Here is a 26,637-nt window from a genome sequence, read left to right as displayed (position 1 = left end):
GAGGGGCCTGAATAATGGTAAATAATCTTTTCCCCTCAATCTGCTCCTCCTATAACATAACCCAATAGGGCATTAGCTTTCTTGGGAATGTCACATTCATAGCCAGCTTATGTAATCCTCAGGTTCTTTTCTGCAAAAGTAAAAGTTTATCTGAGAATTGAACCCAGGACCTTGGGTACTCCAAGCAAGACTCCTACCCATAGATGAACAAGCCACCTTTAATAGGACAGCTCACAGCACTGGTTTTCAAAGGATCAGGATAGGGGTCTTTTGATCTATAAAAATCACTATCATAGGGGCAATGCAAAATTTTCCCCATCCTGGTATAATAGCTGCTGCCTCATGAAATGGCCTCCATCAATTTCCTTCCTTTCCCCCAGCCAGTTTGTATATTTTCACATGCAACTACTTTCTCAATTTTATCTTTTAGCTATTGCATAAAGACTAAACTAGCTCATCCCCCCCACCACCACACACACACAATCAGCTATACTGTAAACTACTGAGCAGTATGCAGTCACTGTTGGACCTATGGCTCAATTTATGTAGTTGTGCTTTGTTTACCATTTTGGATCAAAATACAAGTCTCCATGGCCTGGTTGCAAGAGGTTGCGCATCCTCCTCTCCTAAATCCATGACCTTCCTCAAAGCATGGGAAAGGCAGACAGGCCTCCAATGTGATCAGACCCTATTTTCTGTATTATTTGGGTACATGCTTGTAGCACTGTCCTCTGTAAGACCCATACACCCAAGTAAGGACTGAACAGACATCTTGATTCTAATTTATTTTCCTTCATTGACAACAGTAGGCAGGCTGGCCCCTTCCCTTGTCACAGAATAGCAGTTCTCTCTTGGCCCACCCGTGCAGCAATGCGCACATTTGTTTTAGTTCTATAGTCTAGATGGCAGCTTTGTTGGCTTTCCACTGGAACTTTATTTTGGGACAAATAAGTCTTAGCTGGCATTCATTTTAGGCCCAGTGATATCCTTCCGCTTTTATTTCTGAAACGTTATGACATTATGCAATCCTAAAGAAATTGCAGCTATAGAAAAGTACAGTGTTTCGTATTGGAGGTCTGGCAGGGTGAATGTGCAGTGTGTCTGGAAATTTAATTTAGGCATGAAAGTTTGAGCTAGACTTCTCCCTTCATTCAAAATCTAAAAGACTGCATTGTGTGGTTCATTTTAATGTGAAAGTACTTTTGCCATTCAGATGCCTAATCAGACTGGGTGTCTTCCAGGTCAGAATGTACTTTCATGGATGTGGTGCAGCTACTGTTTTCTATGTATAAGCATATCACTTAAAAGTAAGTGCAGCAAAGCATTCCGGGACCAAAAATTGTCATCTTTACATTTGTTTGCTAAGAGTGAGAATGTACAGTTCTTACAGAGTAAAATAATAATGTAATTAAGCCTATGTGAGAGTAGTAATCTCTGTGGTGACTAATAGCCTTACAAGGGGCTATGATAGTGCAGAGGTCACACTTACAAAGAACAGGGCTAAAATAGGAATACTCAGCCTCTCACTCTGCTTGAGAGAAGATGAGATTGTATACATGTCCACCTCATCCCCAAAGTGAGTGTAACCTAGGCTGGCAGGCCCATTGACCAAAAAAAAAGGAGTGCCCCTCCCCACCCACGTTGCTCTAGTTTTGGACCTGACAAAGGATTCAATTACATACTTCCCTCAGGGCAGAGCATAATATTTTTAAACTGAAAGACTGCATGGCCTCGTAAGTGATGACACAGGACTGCTTGCAGTTCAGTTATGGAGTGAATGTTTGTTTTGGGGGTGTTGTGGGAAGGAGTATAGCAATTAATTACATTTGGAAAAGCACAGCAAATGTGAGCTAATGATTCCATATTGACAATTATCCCTAACTTGGTTTTGGTTCTTTCTAAACTCTAGCTGACTCACTAACAGCATTGAGGATGTCATGGCCCAGTCTTCAGGGCTGCCTCTACAAGCCTTCTTGTGGCCCCTTAGTACTTTTTTTGTGCAGCCCCTTTGCAGATGCATCCTCACATCAGGTTTCACTGAGGGAGCTAGAATGGCTATGTTTGCTGTACATACCTGTCTCAGTCAGTGAACTTATTTCAGAAAAGATGCTCTTTCTTTGGTTGATCCTGGAATGCCCATATTATTGAACAGCTAATAGATGAGTCTAGTTTGCCGTATGATGACTTAGAACAGAGTTTTATTTTAAACACTGAAACAGTTTTGTAGGGATGCACAGAGCAGACATTCCTCCACGCGATATCCCTTCTCAAGCAAAATCGCACAATTTTGTTTCAATCCAATCCCTGGTAGCTGCTATAAAATGAGCCTCAATGCAATTTGAGAGAGAGCACTGGCTGATTGTATTTCCAACCCTGGAAAAACAGCTGCTCCCTTCATTGTTCATTTCAATGAATGCTCAATTCTTCAGTGCTGCAGTCCTGGCTCAGCAGCTATGTTTCCACATTTGAATAGGACCCACTCACACAAGTTGGTCTCATCGGTCCAGGGAGCGCTTCTGAGCAGCTTCTGAACACACATTTCTCAGGAGGTTGATGACAGATCTAGGATCTTCACTTTTCATTATAGCACTTCCAGATACAATCATGTTTGCTCCTGCCTGGAAGAAAGTTAAAACAGTCAGATAGGGACTACTAGCACAGAGTATTGAGATTAATTAGTTAAAAATTCTCACTGAAGGACTGTCTGGATATGTGGATTCTCTACTCCGACCCTATGCCACCAGCACTCCCAGCTATCTCCGTGAAACCACTAATTTCCTGAGAAAACTACAATGCATTGGTGATTGTCCATAAACATCCCACACATAGATGGAATACAAGCTGTCAGGAACAGTACCCCTGATGCTGCCACAGCACAACTGGTGGCTGAGCTCTGTGACTTTATCCTCGCACACAATTATTTCAGATTTGGTGACAATATATACCACCAGACCAGTGGCACCGCTGTGCCCCACAATATGCCAACATTTTATGGCTGACCTAGAACAACGCTTCTTCAGCTCTTTTCTACTCATGCCCCTTCTCTACCTACGCTACACTGATGACATCATCATCATCATCTGGACCCATGGGAAAGAAACTGAAAGAATTCCACCAGGATTTCAACAGCTTCCACCCCACCATCAACCTACAGTCTACACAGGAGGTCCACTTCCTGGACACCACGGTGCGAATAATTGACGGTCACATAAACACCGAAAACCTACCAACCGCTATGCCTACCTTCATGCCTCCAGCTTCCATCCCGGATACACCACACGATCCATTGTCGACAGCCAAGCACTGAGGTACAACCATATTTGCTCCAACTCGTCAGATAGAGACCAATACCTACAAGATCTTCACCAAGCATTCTTGAAACTATGCTACCCACACGAGGGAGTAAGGAAACAGATCAACAGAGCCAGATGTGTACCCAGAAGCCTCCTGCTGTGGGACAAGCCCAAAAAAGAAACCAACAGAACACCACTGGCCATCACCTACAGTCCTCGGCTAAAACCTCTCCAACCCATCCTGGACAATGATCCCTCACTTTCACAGGCCTTGGGAGGCAGGCCAGTCCTCGCCCACAGACAACCCGCCAACCTGAAGCATAGTCTCACTAGCAACTATACAGTGCACCATAGTAACTCTAACTCAGGAACCAATCCATGCCACAAACCTCGGTGCCAACTCTGCCAAAACATATCTACACTAGCAACACCATTACAGGACCTAACCATATCAGCCACACCATCACTGGTTCATTCACCTGCATGTCTACCAATGTAATATACGCCATCATGTGCCAACAATGCCCCTCTGCTGTATCAGCCAAACTGGACAGTCCCTACGTAAAAGAATAAATGGACACAAATCAGATATTAGGAATGGCAATATACAAAAACCTGTAGAAGAACACTTCAGTCTCCCTGGACACACAATAGCATATCTAAAGGTAGCCATCCTGCAGCAAAAAAACTTCCAAGACCAGACTTCAAAGAAAAATTGCTGAGCTACAGTTCATCGGCAAGTTTGACACCATCAGCTCAGGATTAAACAGACTGTGAAATGGCTAGCTAACTACAAAAGCAGCGTCTCCTCTCTTGATATTCACACCTCCTCGTCAGCTGCTAGAAGTGGGCCTCATCCTCCCTGATTGAATTAACCTCATTATCTCTAGCCTAATTCTGGCCTGCATATTTATACCTGCCTCTGGATATTTCCACTACATGCATCTAAGGAAGCGGGTCTTTGCCCACAAAAGCTTTTGCTCCAATACATCTGTTAGTCTATAAGGTACTACAGGACTCCTTGTCGCTTTTGCAGATCCAGATTAATACGGCTACCCCTCTGATAGTGAAAATGCTGTATTAGAAAAAGTAGGCAACTATTTTCCTCTTGCCACATGCATGGACTCCATTAGATAAGACTCTCTCAGGACAGGTTGTGAGAGAATTACTCTAATGAGAAAAGGGTATTCTTTCCCCCACACAGCATTCCTGCTGCACTCTTGCCTATTTTAGTTCTGGTTCTACCCCAAGCAAAGGAAAACAAAAACAAGTGCTATATGTTGGGTCATAGGTTGATAGACAACCTAAAAAAAGATCACCTGCCTTGGTGCTGCAAATGACCAAAATTACTATCTAAGACAAACTGTGCTGTTCAGTTTTTAAAATCTTACCTCAGCACATTTATGAATGGTGTCTGGCCCCACACCACCATCCACTTCAATATCCAAGGAAGGAAATTGTGTCCTCAGCCACTGAACCTAATGAGTTCATACAAAAAAATGCAAAAGATAAGTATTTGATTTTACATTCAGCTGCCGTGCAGGTGTAGATCATTTCCAACATTTTAAATGTTTAAAGAATATTTGTTAACAGAATCTCATCTCCTCTCAGTTCTCAAGCTGTAGGACAGGGTGGCCAACCACAGATGAAGAGCCAAAATAGAACCAAGGGGGAAAAAGTGGTTGAGCAAAAAACAAAAACAAAACAAAGAGCCCCCACATTTGGTCAAGAAATAAAAAGAGCCCCCGCTGCAGCCCTTTTAAGAGCAGAGCAGGCATTGCCCTTTTAAGGCAGCCATTCTGAAGTCTGCACAGGACACTGCAACTCCAGCTCTGTCTCTTCCAGACAGAAACACGCTGCCCCTTTCAGAGCCGTGAGCGCAGGAGCCACAATTTTTTCTTTGGAGAGCTGCATGTGGCTCGCAAGCCGCAGGTTGGCAACCTCTGCTGTAAGAAGTAGAAAGGATTAATTCCATTTAATAAAACACAGTCAGTATCTACCTTCGGCATCATGTCTTCCATGAATTTCTGCCCTCCAAATCCAGGTTCCACTGTCATCACCAAAGCCATGTCTATCTGATTAGCCCATGGTGCTAAGTATTCAACTACAGTTCCAGGTTTGATGGCCAAGCCAACCTGGCAAGGAGGGAAACAAACGAAAGTGCATCTGGAGCACTGGCACCTGTTAGCATTGCTCTGATACTGGCTACTACATGCATAATACAGTTACTGATTAAGTATTTGGAATATTTTGTAAGACCAATTTAGGTACTAACTACATTGAAACAAACTTTGTATATTGAACCCCAACCCCCCCCCCCCCCCCCCCGCCGCCCCACACCTATAATGTAATCTATCCACAGCCCCTGGGGCTAGGGCTGTGACTGAGGCCTAGTCTAGGGCTAGAGTGCAACAGGGCGGTGCTCCCTCCCTGTCCCCATGGGGGCTGGCCTGGTCTGTGCTCCTCCCTTTTCTCCACACCTCCCTAGTAGGGTTCATGGACCAGCGCATGAAAGCAAGATTCCATTTTGTCTCTAGTATTTCCATCAAAATACAAATCAGATTCATTTTGTTAGAACAATACTGCCTAGATCTTACAGAGGAAAATAGCTACTGCAATGGCGCACACTGCTCTTGCCACACCAACTCCTCACCTTCATTCCATTTTCCCGAATGTCTTTAATCAGTGCTCCTGGATTGTCTGTAGCCTCTAGGTGGAAGGTGTATTGGTTTGCCCCTGCTACAGCCATTGGTTTCACCCACTGTTCTGGCTTGGCAACCATCATGTGCAAATCTAAATGTATGAAGTCAAACAGAAACAAGGGTAAGCAAGATACACTTGGAACGCATCACTGCACCAAAATATACTAACGTGTATTATCTGCAATAAATGCATGCACTCAGCTCCAAGAGTAGCCACAGCATTACCTGTTTGCATATTAAGTCATACAAAATAAATGCAGAATATAAATCCATGCTCAAAACTGGTATTATTGGATGTTCTAGTTAACCTTAATAGTACTGATTAAATGACTGACAGAATGACATGCCACATGGTAATGTGTTTTTTAAAGTACTAAAAAACAAAACACATTAGCTCACAGAATATATTCTTCCTTCCTTCGAAGGATGTAAAATCTGGTCTAAAAGGTTAACCAGTTAAACTTTAACAGAAGCAGCTCTCCCCGCACACGGTGCAGTGGGCCCAGTTGGGCTGAAGTAACCCTCCACTCCTGCAGTGCAATGCAGTAAGCCTAGCTGGGCCACCCATTAACCATTTACCCAGTAAGCATCACCCAATAAGGGTGATGCTTACTGGGTAACCAGCAAACCTTTTACATCCCTACCTTTGACTTAGCTTAGCTAAAAAGGAAACCATATTTTTAAAGCATTTTGTTTGGCCATAAATATTTGGTATTCACTGAGCCAGGACATGGTTCCTTTGTGCTACTCAAGTTCTAGAAAGGGTTGAAAATCTGGGGAAATCCTCATTTGACATAGCTGGCTTCTACAGCAACCCTCCTCATCTTTCCCAACATGTAGAGGGATGTGTTGAAATCACACTCCAAGGATTCCTGTCATCCTCGTGGTCCCAGGGGCAAGGCTAATGTCAACTACGACAGCACAAAACCACCTCCAGGATTAGGGAGTGGCAGAATGATTCTGAGGTTACCCCTCTGAGCTGTGCCCTAAGCTTACAGTCCACAGGTGAGGATTCAAATCCAGTGTTTTGTGTTTTCCTCTGTCAATATAACACATTATTCAAGAGTTTGGAAAAATGAAATCCTTACCAAAGAAAGGATCCTGACCCAGTTGCTTTCGAAGGCTCTCTACTACAGGGTGGCCAAATGTGATGTTCGGAACAAAGTGCCTACCAATTAGAAAAAGCACTTGATTTTTTTTTTTAAGCTGAGGTTCTTATTATGCATGCTATAGAGTTTCACTGTAGGGTGACTAAAGTAAGGAATTTTATATTGACCTACATATTTTTATATTTATGAAAAATATAAAAACAAATCTTCATAAACTATGTTCAAGACACAGTGTTGTTAATACAACAGAATCTCAGAGTTATAAACACATCGAGAACAGCGATAGTAATTGAACAAATCATTATGGGTGTTCTTTCCAAAGATTACAGCTGAACATTGACTTAGAACTTTGAAACTTTACTATGCAAGAAAAAAAATGCTGCTTTTAGCCATCTTATATGAAAAACACAGAAACAGTTTCTTTACCCTAATCACATCTTTTTTGAACTTTTTTTCAAGTAGTTTACTGCTATCATAGTACTTTTGTCTTTGCAGCTACCTGATTACTGAATTCTGGTGCTATATGGGTATTGTTGACCAATCAGTGTGTCTCAGATTCTACTTTAGAGAGGGTATACACTGGGAATGAGGAGACAGTTTATTCCCAGTTCTGCCACTCACCTATCATGTGACCTTCAACAGTAAGAGATCGCTGCCCAATTTCCCTCCTGCCCTTTCACTGTCTTGCCTATTTAAGGCCATAAGTTCCTTGGAGAAGAGACTGTCTCTTGCTATGTGCTTGTTCAGCTCCCAAATCTCAATTTGGGCTTCTAGGCATTATAAAATAATCAATTCAGTGAGGTGAACAAAACTCAGCGGTCAGACATTTTTAACATCAAAGTCAAATAAGGTGTTAGGGAAGAAACCAAGATGAATTTAAAAGGACAGAAATGAACTTTCAGTGGGACTGCCACTCTGTGTGCATGAGAGAATGATACTCTTATATCTGTCCCCAGCAAAAGTTAAGTGGGATCTAGAAGCCCCAGTTTTCATGAATACAGTCCATTTTCTTGAAGCAAGAAAAAGTTGTTGAATGGAAAATCAGCTATATAATTCATGAAGTTAGCTAGTGACTTCTATGGTCAATCTATTTTTCTTGAAAGGCATTCAGATACTATGATGATGAGAGGCATTAAAACACCCTAAGACAGAGACGGGCAGTAATTTTCAAGGGGGCTACTCTAAGAATTTTGGTAAGTGATCATGGGCCACACTTTTCTATTACATTAATGGAAAAGGCATGGGGCCAGGGAGGGAGTTTGGGTGCAAGAGGGGATTCAGACCTGGGGCAAAGGTGTAGGGTGCAGGGCCTGGGAAGATGTGCCAGATGCAGGCTTTGGCCCTGGCTGGGAAGCTCTTACCATAGGCAGCTCCCGGCTGGTGGCATAGTAGGGCACTCAGGCAGGCAGGCTGCATGCTATGGTAGCCCCATGCTACTCAAATCAGCCCCCTGTTGATGGCAAATATGTCTCCAGGTTGCTCGAGGAGGAGGAGGGAAGTGAGCCTCCACCATGCTGCCTGTGCCCACAAGCACCACCTCTGCAGCTCCGACTGGCTGGTTTCCGGCGAACAAGAGCTGTGAGGATGGGGGCGAGAGTAGTGCATAGAGACCTGCTACCACACATCCCCATGAGGTGCTCAGAACCACGCTTGCCAGGAGCAGCAAGCTGCGCAGCTTCCAGGAGTGGCATGGCTGGGCCCATAGCAGGCATGCTATTTGAGTATTCCACTGGGCTGCAAGATTTTCAGCAGCCCTGGTTCACAGGGTCATGGCGGGCTGGAGGAAAACGTCTGGCTGCACAAATATTACCCGTATTTTGCTCACTTGTCCTAAGACAAGCTATGGCCGCCATGGCGTTACAAAGCTGCAGCCCCGCATGAAGCCCGCTTTGAAGTACCTTCTCTTCTCTTCCCCCCCGCCCTTTGCTGCCTCTATCTGATAGAGGCAGGAAGGGGGGAGGGGGAGGAAGAGGAGGGAAATTGACTAGTCAACTGGACTATTCAATAAGCATTTGCTTATCCGGTAGTCGACTAGTCCTAAAGGACAAGAGAGTGACATCATCACATCACCCTGCATCCCGCTGCCTGCCTCCACCCTTAGCTGCTCCGCCTCCTCCCTCCCTCCCTCTCCAGTGCTTGGGGGTTGGGAGGGAGTAAGGTTGCCAGATGGTTTAAAAAAAAAATAGCTGACACACTTGACATTACATCACAATCTGCATTACATTTTATTTAGAAAATACCGGGCATTTATATTTTCTCAATTTATTTCTAGAACAGAAAGCTCAAATACTGGACTGTCCAGTTCAAAACCTGGCAACCCTATGGGGAGGTGAGGTTGGGAGGGGGGAGCCGGGGCTGCTGCTCCTTGGACCAGAGACAGGTTGAGGGTGAGAGCCAGAGCGGCAGCTGGGGAAAGAGCAGGGGCTCCTTGGACCAGCCTTCCTCAGCCACTGATTGGGGGGCGGGGGGAGCCGGGACTGACCTGGCCCTGGCCCAATGGCAGGGGGGAGAGGGAGAAGAGCAGGGGCTGACACAGCAGGGCTCTCCCCCGCAGCCAGGGAGAGGGGAAGAGCCTGGGCTACTACAGTCCAGCCCTCTGAACAGTTTTGGGGGGAGGGACAGGCCGGGCCCATCACCAGAGAGAGGAGAGATGGCAATTATATTGAGCAGGGAGCACAGCCCCTAGTTTCCTTTAAAATCTTTACACCAAGGGATATGAAAAACAGGAGTTTATATATGGAGCAAGAGAGAGACAAAAGAAAGCATAGGAGTCCTCTGGTTAGTGGGGCAGGAAAACTGAATAGACATCAAGAAGGCTTGTTTTCCTTCAGCCTTCACTAAAAAGGAACATTATCACCAGACACTAAGTAAAATTTATATTAGCAAGGAAGCAATGCAAACCAAAATGTGAAAAGAACAAGTTAGAGAATATTTAGGGAAGCTGGACATACTCAAGTTGGCAGGGCCTGATGAAATTCATTGTAGGTACTTAAGACACTAGCTGAAGCAATCTCAGAACCCATTAATTATCTTTGAGAACTCATGGAGAACAAGTCAAGTCAAGTCCCGAGGACTCGAAAGGGCAAGTACAGAGCACGTCTTTAAAAAGGGAACAAAGAGAAGCTGGATCAAACCCATCTCAGTGAGCCTCTCCCAGCTGCAGGAAACTGAAGACAGCACCACTCCTAGCAGCAGTCAGAATCAAGGGTGGTAACACTGCAACCCTCCAACAATGGCCTTGCAACTCTTTCCTACCCCCTTTGGGTTCATGACCCAACACAATGAAATTTCAGATTTAAATATATGAAACCATGACCTTTTAGATTTTAAAAATCCTATGACCATGAAACTTATCAACATGGATTGTGAATTTGGTAGGGCCCTAATAATAAAGTTGTAAGAAATATCTAGCATGGATTTGTCCAGAGCTCAATTTCCTTCTTTGGTACAGTTATTAGCTGTGGGATTTGGCTTTTGACAATTCCATATGACAGCATCATAATCAAATCAGAAAAATAAAGTCTGGATGAAACTATTATTGGTGCAAATCTGGTTGAAAGACAATAGTCAAAAAGTAGTTATCAATGGTTTGCTGTTAATCTGGAGGGATGTATCTAGTCGGGTTCCGGGATGTATCTAGTCGGGTTCCACATGTCAGCTCTGGGTCTGGTACTATGTAATATTTTAATAGTTTGGATAATAGAGAGTATGCAGAGGACACCAAACTGGGAGAGGTACTGGCACATTGGAGAATACAAAATAACTTAATCAGTAGTCCCTGAAAAACGGGGTGCTTGTGCAGTGAGATTTAAATGCCACCCCGCTGATTAGTAGAGCGCACATTTGCACATGCCTCAGTGCACACAAAAATGGTTCTGCACAGGGATGGAAAAGATTAAAGGGAGGATGTTCAAAACAGAACTAGTGAAGTTCATGGAGGACAGGCTCACTGGTGGGTATTAGCCAGCGCGGGCGGGGCAGTGCCCTTCTCCTGTGTGTGCCAGAAGCTGAGAGGCAGGACAGATGCTCCAGGGCTGCCTGGTCTGCTCAGGTCTCGGGCACTGGGCACTGTGGGCAGGCTCCCAGGAGAGCTGGGCCTGTGGCCTGGCCAGTCTTATGCTGTTTCAAGAGGGCGGAGCCCTTCAGCCAGTAACTGACACGGGCAGCAAGGGGGAGCCCAGCCTGGACCAGGCTTCCAGTAGAACCCACCCCGGGGGCGGCTCCCATCGCCCGCCCGCTAGCCAACGCCTGTCGGGGCGGCCTGTTTACTGGCTCCGTCCTCGCCACGGGAACTGGCCGCGGGACTCCCCGGCCTGCACGTCCGGGAGATAAACAGACCCCGGCCCGTGCGGGGCTCCCACGGCTGCGCAGCCGCAACTCGCAGGGCGCGGCTCGGGGGAGGAGCGCGCGGGCTGTTGGCCACAACCGCAGCCCCGCCCCGCAGGCGCCCCGGCCAGGCCCGCGGGAGGGGCTCGCGCCCGGCCGGCGGCAGTTACCCGTCCATCACGCGCCAGGCCCGCGGGAGGGGCTCGCGCCCGACCGGCGGCAGTTACCCGTCCATCACGCGCCAGGCCCGCGGGAGGGGCTCGCGCCCCGGCCGGCGGCAGTTACCCGTCCATCACGTCCAGGTGCAGATAGTCCGCCCCGGAGTCCAGCATGCGGCCGCACTCGGTGCCCAGCGCCGCCAGATCGCTGTTGAGGATGGACGGGCCGATCCGGCACCCCGACGCCATGGTCGCCCCGCCACCCGGAACTAGGCGAGGCGCAGGCGCAACTGCCTGAGGAAACCGCTGCCCGAGGATCTTGGGGTGGATAGTTCTTCGGCCTCTGCCGCCCGGGGCCCGCAGCGCAACAGGGACTACCCGCCCCACAATGCAACGCGGCTCCGGGAAGGGTTAGCGCAGGCGCGCTGCGTGAGCTTTTGCACCTCCCTCCCGGCGCCAAGGGGCGGGGCAGCAATGGAGGGCGGGAGGGGAGAGGCGAGCCCCGCCCACCGCTGCTCGGGTCACGCCCCCGGCGGCTCACCCCATCCCGCTGGTGGGCGGGGCGTTGTCGCGTGTGTTGAGCAAGACGCGGCCGGGCCTCCAGCCCTGCAAAGCCGCCTCGTGGGCGCTCGGCTGCCGGCGCGGGGGGGTTCTCCGGCCAGGAGCATGCAGGCGGGGAAGAGAGGAGGCTTTCGGAGGCCGCGTCGCGAGAGCAGTAACGCCTGACACAGTGCACGCCCGTTGTGTGCCATATATTTTATTGTGCATATTCAAACATTAAACTCTTTCATAAACACAATTCAGACATCTCTATATTGTACCCTTAGTCTTTGGTCGCTTGGCATACAGCACAGACTTTGCTATTCCTTGTCTAGGTCTGTAATCCTTCGGATCTGTCATCCTGCACGTTATTTTGAAAGGGGCTTTCATTTTCCTAATAATTGTGGCTGTCCAGTTGCATTGAGTCTGAAAAATGAATTGCACAGTTGTAACGTGGGAAAATTATATAAGTTGACATGGTTTTACCCACGTCTATGTAAGGAATTTGCCTTAAGCCCTCATATCTCGCTTGCTTCTAATAAATTCTGTTTCCTCTGTTTAGCACAGCAAGATTGGCTTCCTTTCAGTGCAAGACAGAAAATATAACAGTAGCAAATGAGTAGGTACTTCTTAACTGCCCTGAGATAATAGTTTATTCTGGTTGGACTATTTTAACTAGTTTCTTTTCTAATAGTTTCTGTCTTTCCCTCTAAACATTTCTTTGGTAATGGGAAGTAAAACACTATATTAAAGCTTAAGATTTGTTCAAATTTCAGAGAGAATGCCCTTGTTCAGAGATTATGAGGGAACTACATCATTTATAAACTTATACTTGGTTAGGGTTTCAACTCAACAAGAGTTTCTAATTTTGATGGTTTTTTTAACTTCCAAATTAAAAAGATTATTTCATGTTTTCCTTCTGGAACACTTTTCTTTCCTTCAAAAATCTAGACAATAGTAGTATTTCAAATACATCCTCTGACATTCTTATGCACATATATTTATACATAAATACACCTAGACATTCAGCACAGTTCAGGTCACATTAAGAGGACACAAATGCATACAAGAAGTGGATCAAACCAAAAGTTCCCAGTACAATGATCCTCTCTTTTTTAAAAGGCTGGACTGGGAGGTATATGGCAAGTTTTAGTGAGGCACATATCAAAAGATGACAGAGAAACATATTAAATGATGACAAACTCTGTTGGCAACAAAGTAATTTCACAGTACAGGATATAGCGCCTTTTAAAAAGGAAAAGTTGTCTAATGTTGTACAATAGGATTAAACACAGAGCCATGCCTTTTAATTACTATTTGTTGATCATGATTAGTGTGAACAGACTTTTCTATTTTTAATCCTTTTGCCAACTGTATGTTAATGTAAAACTTCGAAGCAACACAAGAGAATCAAACACTGACAGACATTGGTTCAGGCCAGACATTTGACATACACTTAAGGCCTCTAACACTAATAAAGCAGCATCATTTTCCTTCACAGCAGAAATATACCAGTCACTTTATAAAGATACTGGAAAAATGCACAAACTCTGCTAAAGTACATGTTTATGCACCTTATTAGTACAAAGTGCAACCAATATGAAAGAAAAAATTACAAGTACACAGACTGATCAGCCTGTGTTAACTACCTAACGAAAGTATAGCCATCTTCTGAGCTACCTGAATAATCTAATCTTCATTTATACAATGCATTTTTTAGCTGGAGGGTGAACTTCAAAAGAGGCATTTTTAGTCTTTGCTATGGCTTGCTAAGATGGATTCAGCTTGTAACAGTGGGCAATCTTAATGGAAACATTTATTACAAATATTGAATTTAACATAGTAAATCACAGTTATTTTTCTATAATAAGACTAGAGTATCATGGGAAGGCATCTATTTCGCATTCATGTAAATGCTTTCTTTTAAATATATTATTAATGAAAAAGTGACTATGAAATTCACAGGGTTCCATGTTTATTGTGTCTCGGTCATTTCTATATCAAATTTACTCAGTTTATGAGTAAAAAGTTTCCCCCTTCAATTGCCAGTTAAGCCAACCAGGGATCTGAATGAGAAGCTGTGTTCTTTCTGATTTATGTATCATCATTAATAATAGCAATTGCATGCTTATTACATATTTTTGATGATGCCAATGCTAGGAAAGAATCCAGGGCATTCTCCTACAGATGGATGGTATAAGTTCTAGTGCTGAGAGACGTAAGAATTAATCGGATAAATTTAAGTTAGCAACATAAGCAGCTATATTGCAGAATATCCATCATCTGTGTTGACCAAGCTGCCATTTTTATATAGACACAAACTACTTTAAGATTTCCCTCTATTCAGTAAGGGTTTAATCCTGCAAGGTTCCCGTGAGGTGCAAAGCACTTCCTATGAGGTGCAAAGTGTCTTTAACTCTCAATGAAGGCAACATTAGTAGAAGGTGTTCAACACCTTTGGACTGGGGCCTTGACAGACAAACTTGTGAAAAGAATACATTTTGTTGTTTTTAGGGTATCTCGTGTGTGTGTGTGTGTGTGTGTGTGTGTGTGTGTGTGTGTGTGTGTGTGTGTGTGTGTGAGAGAAAGAGAAAGAGAAAGAGAAAGAGAAAGAGAAAGAGAAAGAGAAAGAGAGAGAATAATATATAGGACCCAATTGTGTACTCTGATGTATACATACAGCTCCTGTTGACTCTCATATATATGTAGAGGATACATGATGGTAGGATATAAAGGTTGATTGGTTGAAATTACTGAAGCCACAAGTCAGTTCTGCAGTTGATTTTAAATGAGTGCCAAAAAACCTATAATACTTCACCACCATGTAGGCTTCATATGACAATGTTTTACAGAAAAACTGTTAGGAAAAAAAACTTAAGAAAATACAGTGTTGTTGTTGTTGGGTGTTAGTGTTTGCTTGGTGTGCATTTTGTTTTGGGGATTTGTGGTCATATCATTTTAACTCTAAAATCATGTTTTAATACCACAAGTCCAGATTGAAAGGTCAAACAAGATTGTGATACATTTTAGAAAGCTCTAAAAATAATCAAAAAGAAGTTTTCTATATATAATAATGCTACAGTTACAAGGTCTAATATCTCATTCTGTCCAGGTTAATTGAAAATGTATTATGTGTATGCATGCGTGCGCGCACATGTGTGTGCGCACATACACACATAGGCATTGCTTGAAGTTTCTTGCTATGCCTCACAGTTGTTCTGCAGCTTGCCCGTATGTCAATGAGTAAAGTCCCATTTCAATTTAATCCCATGATCCTGAAGCACAATTGTAACTCACCCACAACTTCAATCAATTCCCAAAGGGGACACAGAATATGTATAAATATTATGCATGTATATCAACACATGCAGAGTCATAATTAGTGCATATTCATATACACACATATCATGAGGCCTTTTTTAAATACAATCTCAGTGTGCAGAAAATATATTCTTTCATCAGGTCTGTTCCCTGCAATATTCATTCCTGGTTTACAGAAATGTGAAAATAGGGATATGGATATATTTACTTAAAATATGTATTTCCAAGTGCATACAGCATAAATATTTGCATCAATTAAGTTGTTGCCCCATACTACAAAGTCCACACATTCTAGCTGTGGTTTCTACGTAAGTTGCTTAATACATTTAAGCAGCATATATAGTACCATTTACATCAGTACAGACCACTTACTTCCTTCCCCTCTATCTTTGGGCATGGCATGTGCATTCTCTCTCATAGTATGTAGTGTATTCAGTTTTACACGGAATTACTTTTTTTTTTTTTTTTTTTTTTTTTAGCACTAGGATAATGTCTTACAGAATGCAATGAAACCAACAGACCGAAGTAAACGCTACTAAAGCCTGCCATGATCTTTCTAATCATTGAATGGTATGAGCCACTGCTATAGGGGTTAGAAAATACAGCCTTCTTATTTAATACAATCCTTAGTTTGATGTTAATTGTCAACAATAGTGTCAATATTCAATCATGCAAGTCTTTCATTCAGATACTATAAGAGACAGAACTATGTAGCACTTTAAGGACTAACAAGATGGTTTATTAGGTGATGTTCTAGATGAACAGGAATATGTGTTCTTGATCTTGTAACTGGCATGGTTAGGTCCAATAATGGTGTCAGCAGAGTAAATATGTGGACAAAGCTTGTTGCAAGGGTTTGTTGCAAGGGAAAGTTCCAGGGTTGGTATTAGTGTGATATGCCCTGTGGTTGTTGGTAAGAATCATCTTGAGGTTAGGAGGTTGTCTATAGGAGACTATGGGTCTGTCTCCCAGAGCCTCTCAGAGTGTAGTATCCTGTTCCAGTATAGGTTGTAGGTTATTGATAATGTGTCGGACGGGTTTAAGTTGGGGGCTACAGGTGATGACAAGTGGTGTTCTATTGTTGGTTTTCCTGGATCTGTCTTAAAGTAGATGGTTTCTGGGTATTCGTTTGGCTCTTTCAAGTGCTACATAGTTCTGTCTTTTGTTTCAGCTACACCAGACTAACACAGCTGCATCTCTATCACTATTCAGATACTATGTAACCCTTGTGAAATTACAAAAATAAACTTTGGGATGCAGTGTTAAAATGGCTAACCTCAAAAAGGTGGGGTGTTTCAGTCTACAATATTAAAGTAATGCATTTTACTGGAGAAGCTGCAGACTGCAGTAGATTTCTGGCAGATCAAGATTTTGGGAAACAAATACATGACTGTAGAATTTTTTAGAATTTTCTTCTGGTCTTTGGGGGTCTGTCCTGAACCAAACTAGGTTTGCCAAAGGCTTAATTTATTTCCTAAAACAATAGAAAATCTTTCCAATCATAGAAAATAAGATTCTTAGATATTCTCCCTTGTGGAATAAAGTGCTCTTTTGATTAGTTCATGAATGGTCATCAAGAAACTCTACAGAGAAGGTATAGTTTCTCTAGCAATGCTCTACATTGTGTCTCCTCCCATTCTAATCTAGTTCCCAGACTTTTACACATGGGACTCGTCTAAGTCAGCATCAGTCTCACCAAGCTCAACATTTGTGAAGCTGAAGTGGCTGGTAAGCAGGGGATTCTCCATCCCATTGTCTTCACTGATATGAAGGACGGTGTCTCCATGTTGCAATAAGCTGGTTGTCTCAAGGCCTGCAAAGTCCTCTGAATCAGAGAGCTGTGTAGGAGGTGTGCTATGTGCTTGTGCTGCCTCCAAATCTTCCTCTCCTTTTTCCTTTTCAGTAGGAAGTGCCTCACTCTGAAATCAAGGAGAGTTTTCAGTCAGGCTCCAACTTACGGGAAGAGAACAGGCAAGCAAAGGGGGGAATAAAGGGGGAAGGGAGAGAATGAAAAAGTAGTATGTGCAAAATATATTAACCTCCATTAGCTAATAAATACTAATCCATAATTGTGCTTCGGTTTATTTGAATTGTTTAAAAAGCTACATACCCTAAAATTTTATGCAAAACAATTTTTTTCCTGGTTGGTGAATTTGTAGTGGAAACTACAAAGGTGATATCTCCCCTACAGTTTGGAGGGAGGAATTGGCATTACAATTTTTTTAATATTTTTTCCAAAATGGGTTTTTCAGTCTCTTCTGCTCATGGCCAAGGATGCATCCCCTGTGGCAACCAGATAAAAGGACATATAAAAAGAGATGTCTCATTGGCTCAGCTCTAACTTCTTGGTTACAATTTGTAATTTTCTGATAGTCCATCTTCCACCCTCCTTTTTTCCAGCAGAAGAGAGTTTCTTTTTAAAGGTGCCCAGGAGCGGCCTGAGGCCGGCGGCAGCAGCTGGCGCCCTAGGCAGGGTGGCACAATCGCAGCCCCTGCCTGCATGGAAGTCAATGGCCATGATGTCATCACAGGGCACCCCCGGCGCCCCATGACATAATCATCGGGTGCCCACGGCAGCGGCACCCTAGGCAACTGCCTAGCTCGCCTAGGCTCACGGGCCGCCCCTGAAGGTGCCCTACTGCAGTTCTGTGTGATTTACTCTAACTAGCATGAAGCTCAGTGGCACAGTATCAGCCTGTACTATCCAACCCTGTCCTGGACCCGGGGGAATATTTGTATTTCAGCACAGACTAGCCGCCCACGTGCTGTGGCTCTACTGCTCCTGGCAGTCATGTGAGATAAACATTCACTCAGGCGCGTTTACATAGATTGTAATCACCCACTCTGATGACAGTGTCAACGTACTGCAGTAATGTGTTTTTTGAAGGAATCCTTCCATACTGATACATCAGTCTAACCTACTCCAACGCTCACAGATCATCCCTGCAGAGACCCGTGTGGCTGAGGAGAGTGTGGAAGGGTGTATGAGAGAAAAAAGTCCACAGACAGGTGGAGGAAGACATAAGGCAGTTCGAAGGACATGTAGTGGTGAAGTGCCACAGAAGTGGAAGGAAAGAGATCAACACAAAGATCTTGGAACTGGCAATTTAGACAAGAAGTGGTATTGGGTTACCACCTCACTGTAAGGAAAACAGACTCTGCAGCATGAGCAGTGGGGATAAGAGGCAAAGGGAGGCAATGCTGCCTTGTGCTCAACCTTTTCCCATTCCTATTCTGATAGTTCCTGCAGGCTCCCACAACAGACTGTTGCAGCCTGGGAAGAGTTTTCCCCTGGAGGGAATCTATTATCTTAGGCTAACCCGGGGAAAGCGGGTTTTGCCCACGAAAGCTCATGATAATATATATTTTGTTCATCTCTAAGGTGCCACAGTATTCCACATTGTTTCTTTAAAGTTACAGACTAACATGGCTCTCCTTCTGAGACTTATATACTGTCAGTTTCTGAATCTACTGACAAAAACAGTTGTGCATTAAAAACAATGAGTGTTGTAGCACTTTAAAATACAGTAATTCCTCATTTAACACTATAGATGTGTTTCTGAAAATGTTCGTGCTAAGCGAAAATGTGCTATACAGGGTCAATTTTCCCATTAAAAATAATGGAAAAGGTGGGGATTGTGTTTCAGGTGGTGGTGGCAAAGTCAATTTGTTATTGGTGCTCAGTCATCAATGTCAACGTTATCTAGCAACACAAGATAACTAGCAACACAAGACACGGTTTGTTAAAATACAAAGATAAACACGCGAGTGAGCGGAGGAGCGCTGTGACCATGTGTATTCATCCACTCATGCATATTACCACTGTTTTCACCAACTTATACTGCCACATGAAGTAGTCCGCCACTTGATTATTTTTGTGTTATTTTGGGGACAGTCGTGTTATTCGAAAAACATTCCCCCCAAAAAATCATGCTATTGCGAAAACGTGTTAAGCGGGCACATGTTAAATGAGTAATTACTATAAATTTGGGCATAAACTTTCAGGGGCCCAAATAAATGTGTTAGTCTTTAAGGTACCACAGGACTCATAAGAACAGCCATACTAGTTCAGTATCCTGTCTTCCGACAGTGGCCAATGCCAGATGCCCCAGAGGGAGTGAACAGAAACAGGTCAAATGATCCATCTCCTGTCTTCTCCAGCCCCTGACAAAGAGACACCATTCCTACTCATTCTGGCTAATAAGTATTGATGGACCTAATCTCCATGAATATATCTAGTTCTTTTTTGAACCCTGTTAAAGTCCTGATCTTGAAAACGTTATCTGGCAAGGAGTTCCACAGGTTGACTGTGTACTGCATGATGAAAAACTTCCTTTTGTTTGTTTTAAACCTGCTTACCTATTAATTTCATTTTGTGACCTTCTAGTTCTTAAGGGAACAACTAAATAACTTTTCCTTATTCACTTTCTTCATACCTGTCAAGATTTTATAGACCTCTATCATATATCCCCCTCAGTCTCCTGTTTTCTAAAATGAAAAGTCACAGTCTTTTTAATCTTTCTTTAAATGGCACCTGTTCCAAACCCCTAATAATTTTTTATTCCCTTTTCTGAATCTTTTCCAATGCCAATATCTTTTTTGAGATGAGGCGACCACATCTGTACACAGTATTCAAGATGTGGATATACCATGGATTTATATACAGGCAATACATTTTTCTGTCATATTCTCTACCACTTTTTTAATGATTCCTAACAGTGTTTGCTTTTTTGACTTCCACTGCACATTGAGCGGATGTTTTCAGAGATCTATTCAAAATGACTCCAAGATATCTCTCGAGTGGTTTTAGCTAAATTAGTCCCCATCACTGGGATTATTTTTTTCCAATGTGTATTACTTTGCATTTATCAACATTTAAATTCATTTGCCATTTTATTGCCCAATCACTTGGTTTTGTGAGATCCCTTTGAAGCTCTTCACGGTCTGCTTTGTTCTTAACTATCTTGAGCAGATTAGAATCACCTGCAAATTTTGCCACCTCCCTGTTTACCTCTTTGTCCAGATCATTTCTAAATAGAATTCCTTGTTCTTACTGAAATAGACTAACACGGCTAACCCTCTGAAAGTTGTGCATTACTGTAATATGTCTACAGGACCTTAGTTTAAAATTTGCTTTAAACATTTCATTAGTTTGTTGCTGAAGATTATAAAATCACATCTCTAAAAAAAATCCTTATATAAGGTGTTTAGGTGCACAATCTCAGTATTCAGCTTTAGCCTTAAACGCTTGGATCTTCAGACATATACTTTTTAAAATAAATTCTTCAAATGGCCACCTTCATATAAAATACACATTTTATTTTAAATTACTATAGGACAAATACTTGATTCCAATGTATTCCTGTCCTGTTCATCCCTGATGCTGTCATTTTTCTCTTGTAGTCTCTTTTATTGAAGAGAGCCCTTAAAGCAGGGGTGAGGAAACTTATTTGGCTTGCGGGGTGACCCACAGAAAAATTGCAAGTGAAAAGCAAAGAAACAAAAACAAACCCACAAAAACCCCAAACTATCACTGATGTGGCCCCTGACCAAGAAGGAGAAGGACACCAGAGCCTAAGAGGACCCAATCTTGGTGGGGAGCCCCTGAGCCTTGGGGGCTGATGCAGTCAAGCCAGGGGTCGGGCCTGAGGTTCCCCACCATGCCTTAAAGAGAGCTGGAGAACCTCAGGCCCAGGGGCTGAATGTGGCACCAGGCGGGCCTGGATCTGGTCCCCAAGACTCATGCCTGGCCCCCCAGAACTAGGGAGTCCTCTCTGGTATTCCAGCCACCCTGCTGCCCCACCATGGGGCTGCAGCACACACAATCTACTAGGCTCAACTCAAAAAAGGTTCCTCACTCCTGCCTTAAAGGAACAACACCCCTTTTTACCCCAGGTATCTGGACAAATGAATTTCCCCTTTATTTCTGATCATTTGATGAGTTAGTAATTTTGGTGGCGGGTTTTCTTAAAACTATCTAAGCAAGATGTAAAATCCTTTGTTATGCCTAAAATCTTTGGAAACATATTTTTAATATAAACATATGGTGAAATTTTATAAATGTCTATTTTTATGTAGATCACACAAATAGCATTTCCTTTTTCTAAAGCAATAAACTTTGCTATGAACACACTAAACTGCTCTGATTAATTTAATAGAATGTCTTTGTTTCAGTGTGTTAAATACGTAGTAATCTGGGAATTATAATAATTTTAGAAATACCAATTAAGAAAATGTAAATCAGAGAAGAGCCGCATCATGTATTCTATAATATTTAATGTTGTATTGAGCAGGGCAACTGACTTGCCCTTATGACAAAGTTTTTGCAAATAAATCTCTGACAAACTTCAGGGGATATAAAAAAACCCGTGGCTGACATTTTTGATGCCCAAATTGAGTGCTTTTAAATAGTACCTTCTGCATGTCCAATCTTCACAATCTGGCATGGTCATGACCATGATCTGGCAGCCTGACTAAGGGGTTAACTGTACCTAGCCAGGTAGTAGTTAGCCAATAGAAATGTAGATAGGGATTTCAAACTGAGACAAAGGAATTTTTGGGTTTTTCTTCCTTTGTCTCTGAGCCAGTTGTTCTCAGACTCTTCACTATCTGTAAGTAGGGTAAAGTTTAGATAAATCCATTAGGTTTTATTGTTTTATGGTTTGGGAATGGGAATCTGATGTCTGTGCATTTAAAAATGGGGTTTCCTCTCCTTTGTAACAGTTTTTGGCTCATGGGAGTCCCCCATGAATATATTAATTGGCGACTTTTCCATCTAGTCATTATGCTTGTAACAGGAGTATTGTGGTGATAATAAAAGTTCTTTCTTTTATTTAACCTGGTATTGGTTAATTTTTGTGTCCTGGTTTTACTTTAGGACTAAGATTTGCCAAGTCATCTCTTCCCTGGTTTTCTTACTATTACTTGGGTGGTGGCAGCGGATTTTTATCCCTAAAATCTAGGTTTTTAAGATTTGGGGGGGAAGCTTTATACCAAAGCCTGGAGAGAGAAGGTTTTGGGGTACTCTGGATTCATCGTGCCAGAGTGGGGAATCAGCCTTGACAGGCATGCTGTGGAAAACATGCTCTGTTTTAGAAGAGGGTGGAGTTTTTTCCCCCACTGTCATTTGCTACATCCAAGTTCAGGGATTGGCTGGAAGGGGTGAACAGAGAGAGACAATGGGAAGGGGACGGAGGCTAGGCAGGACCACAGGCTAGGGAGCTTGCCTCCCCAAGCAGCAACTTCACTGACCTACCTCCTCTGCTCTGCAGTCTTCACATACCAACCACTTCTCTTTCCGGCCATAAATGACATCACCAGTGATTTTTGCTATTTTTTTTCAGCAGCTTAAATCACTAAGAGAGGCACTGCGGGCGCATGTACCCACTAGAGACTGGAGCAGCTAACCTACTTTTTGACTCATCCAATGGGTTACCTGGCTGGTGATTTGGCTGTGGAGATCAGCAACAACAATGGCAGGTGAGGAGGTCAGCACAGGTTTGTTCACAGCATCTGGCTTGCTGACTTCTGCAGAGCTGCTCCTGCTGCAGCTAGGTTGCAGGGCTGGGGTGGGCGTGGCATCTGTTTTGGGGGATGTTGTCGCATCCAACTGAGCTTCAGTGAAAGTCACTGATCGCTTTTGATCCACTGCAAGACCAGAACAAGGGGGAGAATAAATTACAAAAATATTCTCATTCAGAAAAAAAAATCAGAATATAATAAATACTCTATATTTATATAGCATCTTTCATCTCAGAGTGATTTACATACATTCATAACTGTCAGGTGAGCCAGCTATTGCGACCCTCATTTACATGAGGGATATGAAGCACAGGTTGGTAAGTGACTTGGACAGGAATTCTGTAGTAGATCTGAAAATAAAATCCGGGACTTTTGACTCTTATTTCTGAGCCTTACCCAGAAGGTCACCAAGTGGAAGTAAAGAGCAGGCAAAACATATTACATAAACTGAAATGTACCCATCAAAGTTAATATCCTTGCTCTTGTTTTTAATTGTGTTTGGCTGAAGATTTGCGTTGTAGCACATCTGCAGCACTGCTCCTCTTAGGACTACACTGATCACTAACTCCAGGAAAAGTACTGCCTGCTAGATCACTAACCAATGCACACAGGCTTCCCTTGACAACTGGTCAGACCCTTCTGGAAGTGGGAAATTCCACAACTGCTGCACGCCCTACTGAGCAATGTTAGCCACGAAAAGAACACGGCACCAGTGTTCCAAAGACTGAACTGGCTCCCCCTATTTGCTCCTATGGTCTTTAAATCTTTAAAGCTCTGTCAGGTTAGGTCAGGAGTTTCAGACTCCCAGCCTGTGGTCCAGTCCCAGCTGAAGTGACTGCACAATCAGGCCCAAGACTCCCAGTGGGACTGCAGGAGGGGGCAGGGGGGGGGAAGGCAAACTGTCCATTACCGGACCATGAGCCCTGCCCCTTTCTATCTTTGTCCCGCCCCCTACCACCATTGCACCCCGCCCCCCAAAGCACCCCAGCGTGCACGCTGCTTCCTCTTCACACCAAGGTGATCCCCAAAGTCGTGTGTTTGGAGAACAGGCTGCCATGGGGGAGTGGGGGGGGGGGGGAAGGAGGTGATGGCGGGAAGGGGCGGGGCTTTGGGACTGGTAACGGACAGTTCCCCCTAGCCCACCAGGAGTCCTGGACTGGTGATTCTCACTATGTGAGACATTTCCTCTCACTGTTCTACCAGGACAGCTGATATCAGCAGAGGCACTGTCACAATCTTTGGAGTTGCACTTGTGCTGTTGACAGGGCATTCTCAGGTGAACCCCTGACTCATAAACCCTCTATCTGGGGCTGAGAAGATAATTCTGTGTCTAAATCCATTCTTACATTGGCCTTTAGAGAAACCATCGTTTTGTGGAAGTGGATGTTTTGGTGTGGTATCTCTCCTCCAAACACTAGACAGAAATCCCTAAATTTTGCCTCACATGGATTAGTGAGGAGCACCGGGATCATAATTTCCAACTGCTACCAATCAGGGCTAGCTAAGAACTGGTACAAGACTAGACAACTCTTCATCAGTCCCCCCCAAGCTATCCAGTACGTCTGCTCAGAGAAATCTACAGAAAACCCACCTATGTCAATTTCACACACTGTAACCTGTCTTTAAAGGAAAAACAAAACCTAGTAGCTCCTACTTTAGGTGCCAGCTGCGGGAAAGCAGGAGTTGCCTCACCACTTGGTTTTGTTTTTGGCTGTATACTTCGACGAGTAGTTGAAAGTCGAGCCCCGTGACGGCTACGAGGTTCAGTTTGGGTCTTCTGACGTGAGAGAAGAGGTCTTCGTAGCTACAGGACACAAAGCAGAGTAAAGATAAGCCAAGAAGACACTAATGTACAATTGAAATGTGACTAATCATAGCATGGCGGTTGACACTAAGTGTCATACGTCAGAGGGCAGGGAACAAGAGACTTCACACTCCCCCTGCCCTCAGGCTAATCAGGGCTTGGAGGTGAGGGGGAAGCATGCAAAGTCTCCTCCCATCCTGCAAGGAGTGCATGGCACTTTGCGTGCTTCTCCCCTGCCCTGCCTTCCCCATCCCCAAGCCTTGATTGGCCAGGGGGCAGGCAGGCGGGCGAAGTCTCTTCCCACCACTAGGAGCACGGGCGCCTAGAGAGAACGGCCAGCTCTCTCTGGGGTCAAGTGGGGGCAAAGACGTCACACACTCCCCCACCCATATACCAGTCAGAAAGCCCAGAAGTATCCTGGCCCCACCCCTTCCACCGGAGGCTCCGCCCCTTCTGGGGCAGCCCAGGGCCACTTAAAACATTATTGCCCACTCCTGATTTATATGATTCTCCTAGATATAGTCACCAATTTTTCTTTTAGTGGCTGGGCATGTTTTGGCTTCTTAAAAAACTCAGGAGCTGAAATAAAGCACTTTGCACCAATTCAATTTGAATGTAGTGACCTCTGCTCAAATAATATAGCTCTGAGGAAAGGGTTTGGGGGTCTGAAATGGAGTGTAACTTCTTTCTTTGTGCCTGAATGGTTCTGCTTGCCCAAGCACAACACAGAGGACTCTGATGCATTCTGGGCAAGGGGAATAGAAAATAGAAGATCTCAGCAGCAAGTGGACTGCAACAAATGGAAATTGTCATGTTCCCTGCTCCCTGTGATCTTACCTGTCTGAGGCCTCTCTTCCTTCCGAGAGGTTGCTGAAGAAGATTCTGTTGTCCAGGTTCACTCTGCACGCTTGCTACCCTGTTAAGTGTGGACAATATCAGCACAGCCATAGAAGTGCAATGGCTGGTTAGAATAATTCCTAGCCATTGTGACTAAAAAACTCTAATGGCACAGTCACTTCAAAGACTATCTTTGAAGGACAGGGGGAAATGTTGGGTTGCAATTTCCAGAGTTTAAGAAAATGGATGGGAGAAGGAATCACAGCGTTCATTCTCTACTAGGCCATGCATAGGTAGCACAGAGCTGTGAAAATTGAGATGTTCAGTTTTCAATCATTGATTGACGTATCCCATTCTGCAATACCCACTTCTCTGTGTCCTTTCTCGTTGGCCTCCACAAAGGGCAAGAATGCCTCTTTTTTACCTCGGGTTGATGTTTTGGTGAGGGTAATTACCCAGGCCTATTTTTCCCAATTGGATTCCAAAGCCTCACCTCTGTTTTGTCTTTTTGGCTTCAATGTCATTTTATTTTTAAACAAAAATGAAACATGAACACACATGACACAGAAAGGGTGCGTGACTTATGCAAACAAGGTGCATTCGGTATGTTTGCAGCCTGAAGTCTCTTTGTGGCTAATGAGCAAAATAAATATAAAAACAGCTACAGTATTCTTTTAGGACTTTGTAAGTTGTCAGTGATGTCTGAATAACTGAGTTAAAAGTAAAAGCAGTTTTGCAATAGAAGAGACTGCTAAATGCTTTAAAGTAGTGTATGCTACTGTTCAACTAATTCCTTTGTTAATTTGATATTAATTAGATTCTCCTTCCCCTGCATCCTTTTTCTGCAATACTGTATTATTCCTCCCAATTCAATCACAGTTAGTTACTCACTTAGCAGGCAATGATCACAAATATTTTAGTTGAGTGAACTGAACCTGAGATAGGTATGGTTACAATGGTAAGTAACATTTAGATGAACTTCTTTCAAATGGAATAGCTGCATACTTAGGACAAAGCCAAAACAGT

The 26,637-nt window shown here is 43.7% G+C and overlaps 2 protein-coding genes across 13 annotated transcripts in view; both read right to left on the bottom strand.

Moving 5' to 3' along the window:
- Nucleotides 1–2,178: 2,178 nt before the first annotated feature.
- On the bottom strand, nucleotides 2,179–11,990 carry RPE (ribulose-5-phosphate-3-epimerase). 3 transcript variants are annotated; one of them, XM_006127377.5, is made up of 6 exons: nucleotides 11,716–11,990; nucleotides 7,084–7,163; nucleotides 5,947–6,086; nucleotides 5,294–5,428; nucleotides 4,685–4,771; nucleotides 2,179–2,618 (listed from the first exon to the last, which is right to left on the bottom strand). In XM_006127377.5, exons 1-6 carry the CDS (start codon nucleotides 11,835–11,837, stop codon nucleotides 2,496–2,498), a joined length of 687 nt encoding a protein of 228 aa, XP_006127439.1. In that variant the 5' UTR covers nucleotides 11,838–11,990; the 3' UTR covers nucleotides 2,179–2,495. The 3 variants fall into 3 exon arrangements, with proteins under 3 accessions (XP_006127439.1, XP_075790044.1, XP_075790043.1); XM_075933929.2 differs by having other exon boundaries at nucleotides 11,658–11,797; XM_075933928.2 differs by lacking the exon at nucleotides 11,716–11,990 and adding an exon at nucleotides 11,601–11,677.
- Nucleotides 11,991–12,325: 335 nt separating this feature from the next.
- Nucleotides 12,326–26,637, bottom strand: part of UNC80 (unc-80 subunit of NALCN channel complex) — a 184,003-nt gene continuing 169,691 nt past the window's right edge. For all 10 annotated transcript variants that reach the window (XM_075933916.2, XM_089779820.1, XM_089779824.1 and 7 more), the window contains 4 exons: nucleotides 25,612–25,690; nucleotides 24,663–24,774; nucleotides 22,885–23,096; nucleotides 12,326–17,368 (listed from right to left, as the gene is read on the bottom strand). In XM_075933916.2, the coding sequence (XP_075790031.2) occupies nucleotides 17,108–17,368; nucleotides 22,885–23,096; nucleotides 24,663–24,774; nucleotides 25,612–25,690 (664 nt within the window). In that variant the 3' untranslated portion in view covers nucleotides 12,326–17,107. The remainder of the gene's footprint in view (nucleotides 17,369–22,884; nucleotides 23,097–24,662; nucleotides 24,775–25,611; nucleotides 25,691–26,637) is intronic.

The sequence above is a fragment of the Pelodiscus sinensis genome, chromosome 7 (assembly GCF_052426305.1).
Source record: "Pelodiscus sinensis isolate ZL-2025 chromosome 7, ASM5242630v1, whole genome shotgun sequence".
Taxonomy (NCBI): domain Eukaryota; kingdom Metazoa; phylum Chordata; order Testudines; family Trionychidae; genus Pelodiscus; species Pelodiscus sinensis.
The sequence above is the reverse complement of the archived record's forward strand: the minus strand, read 5'-3'. Positions and strand labels throughout refer to the sequence as shown.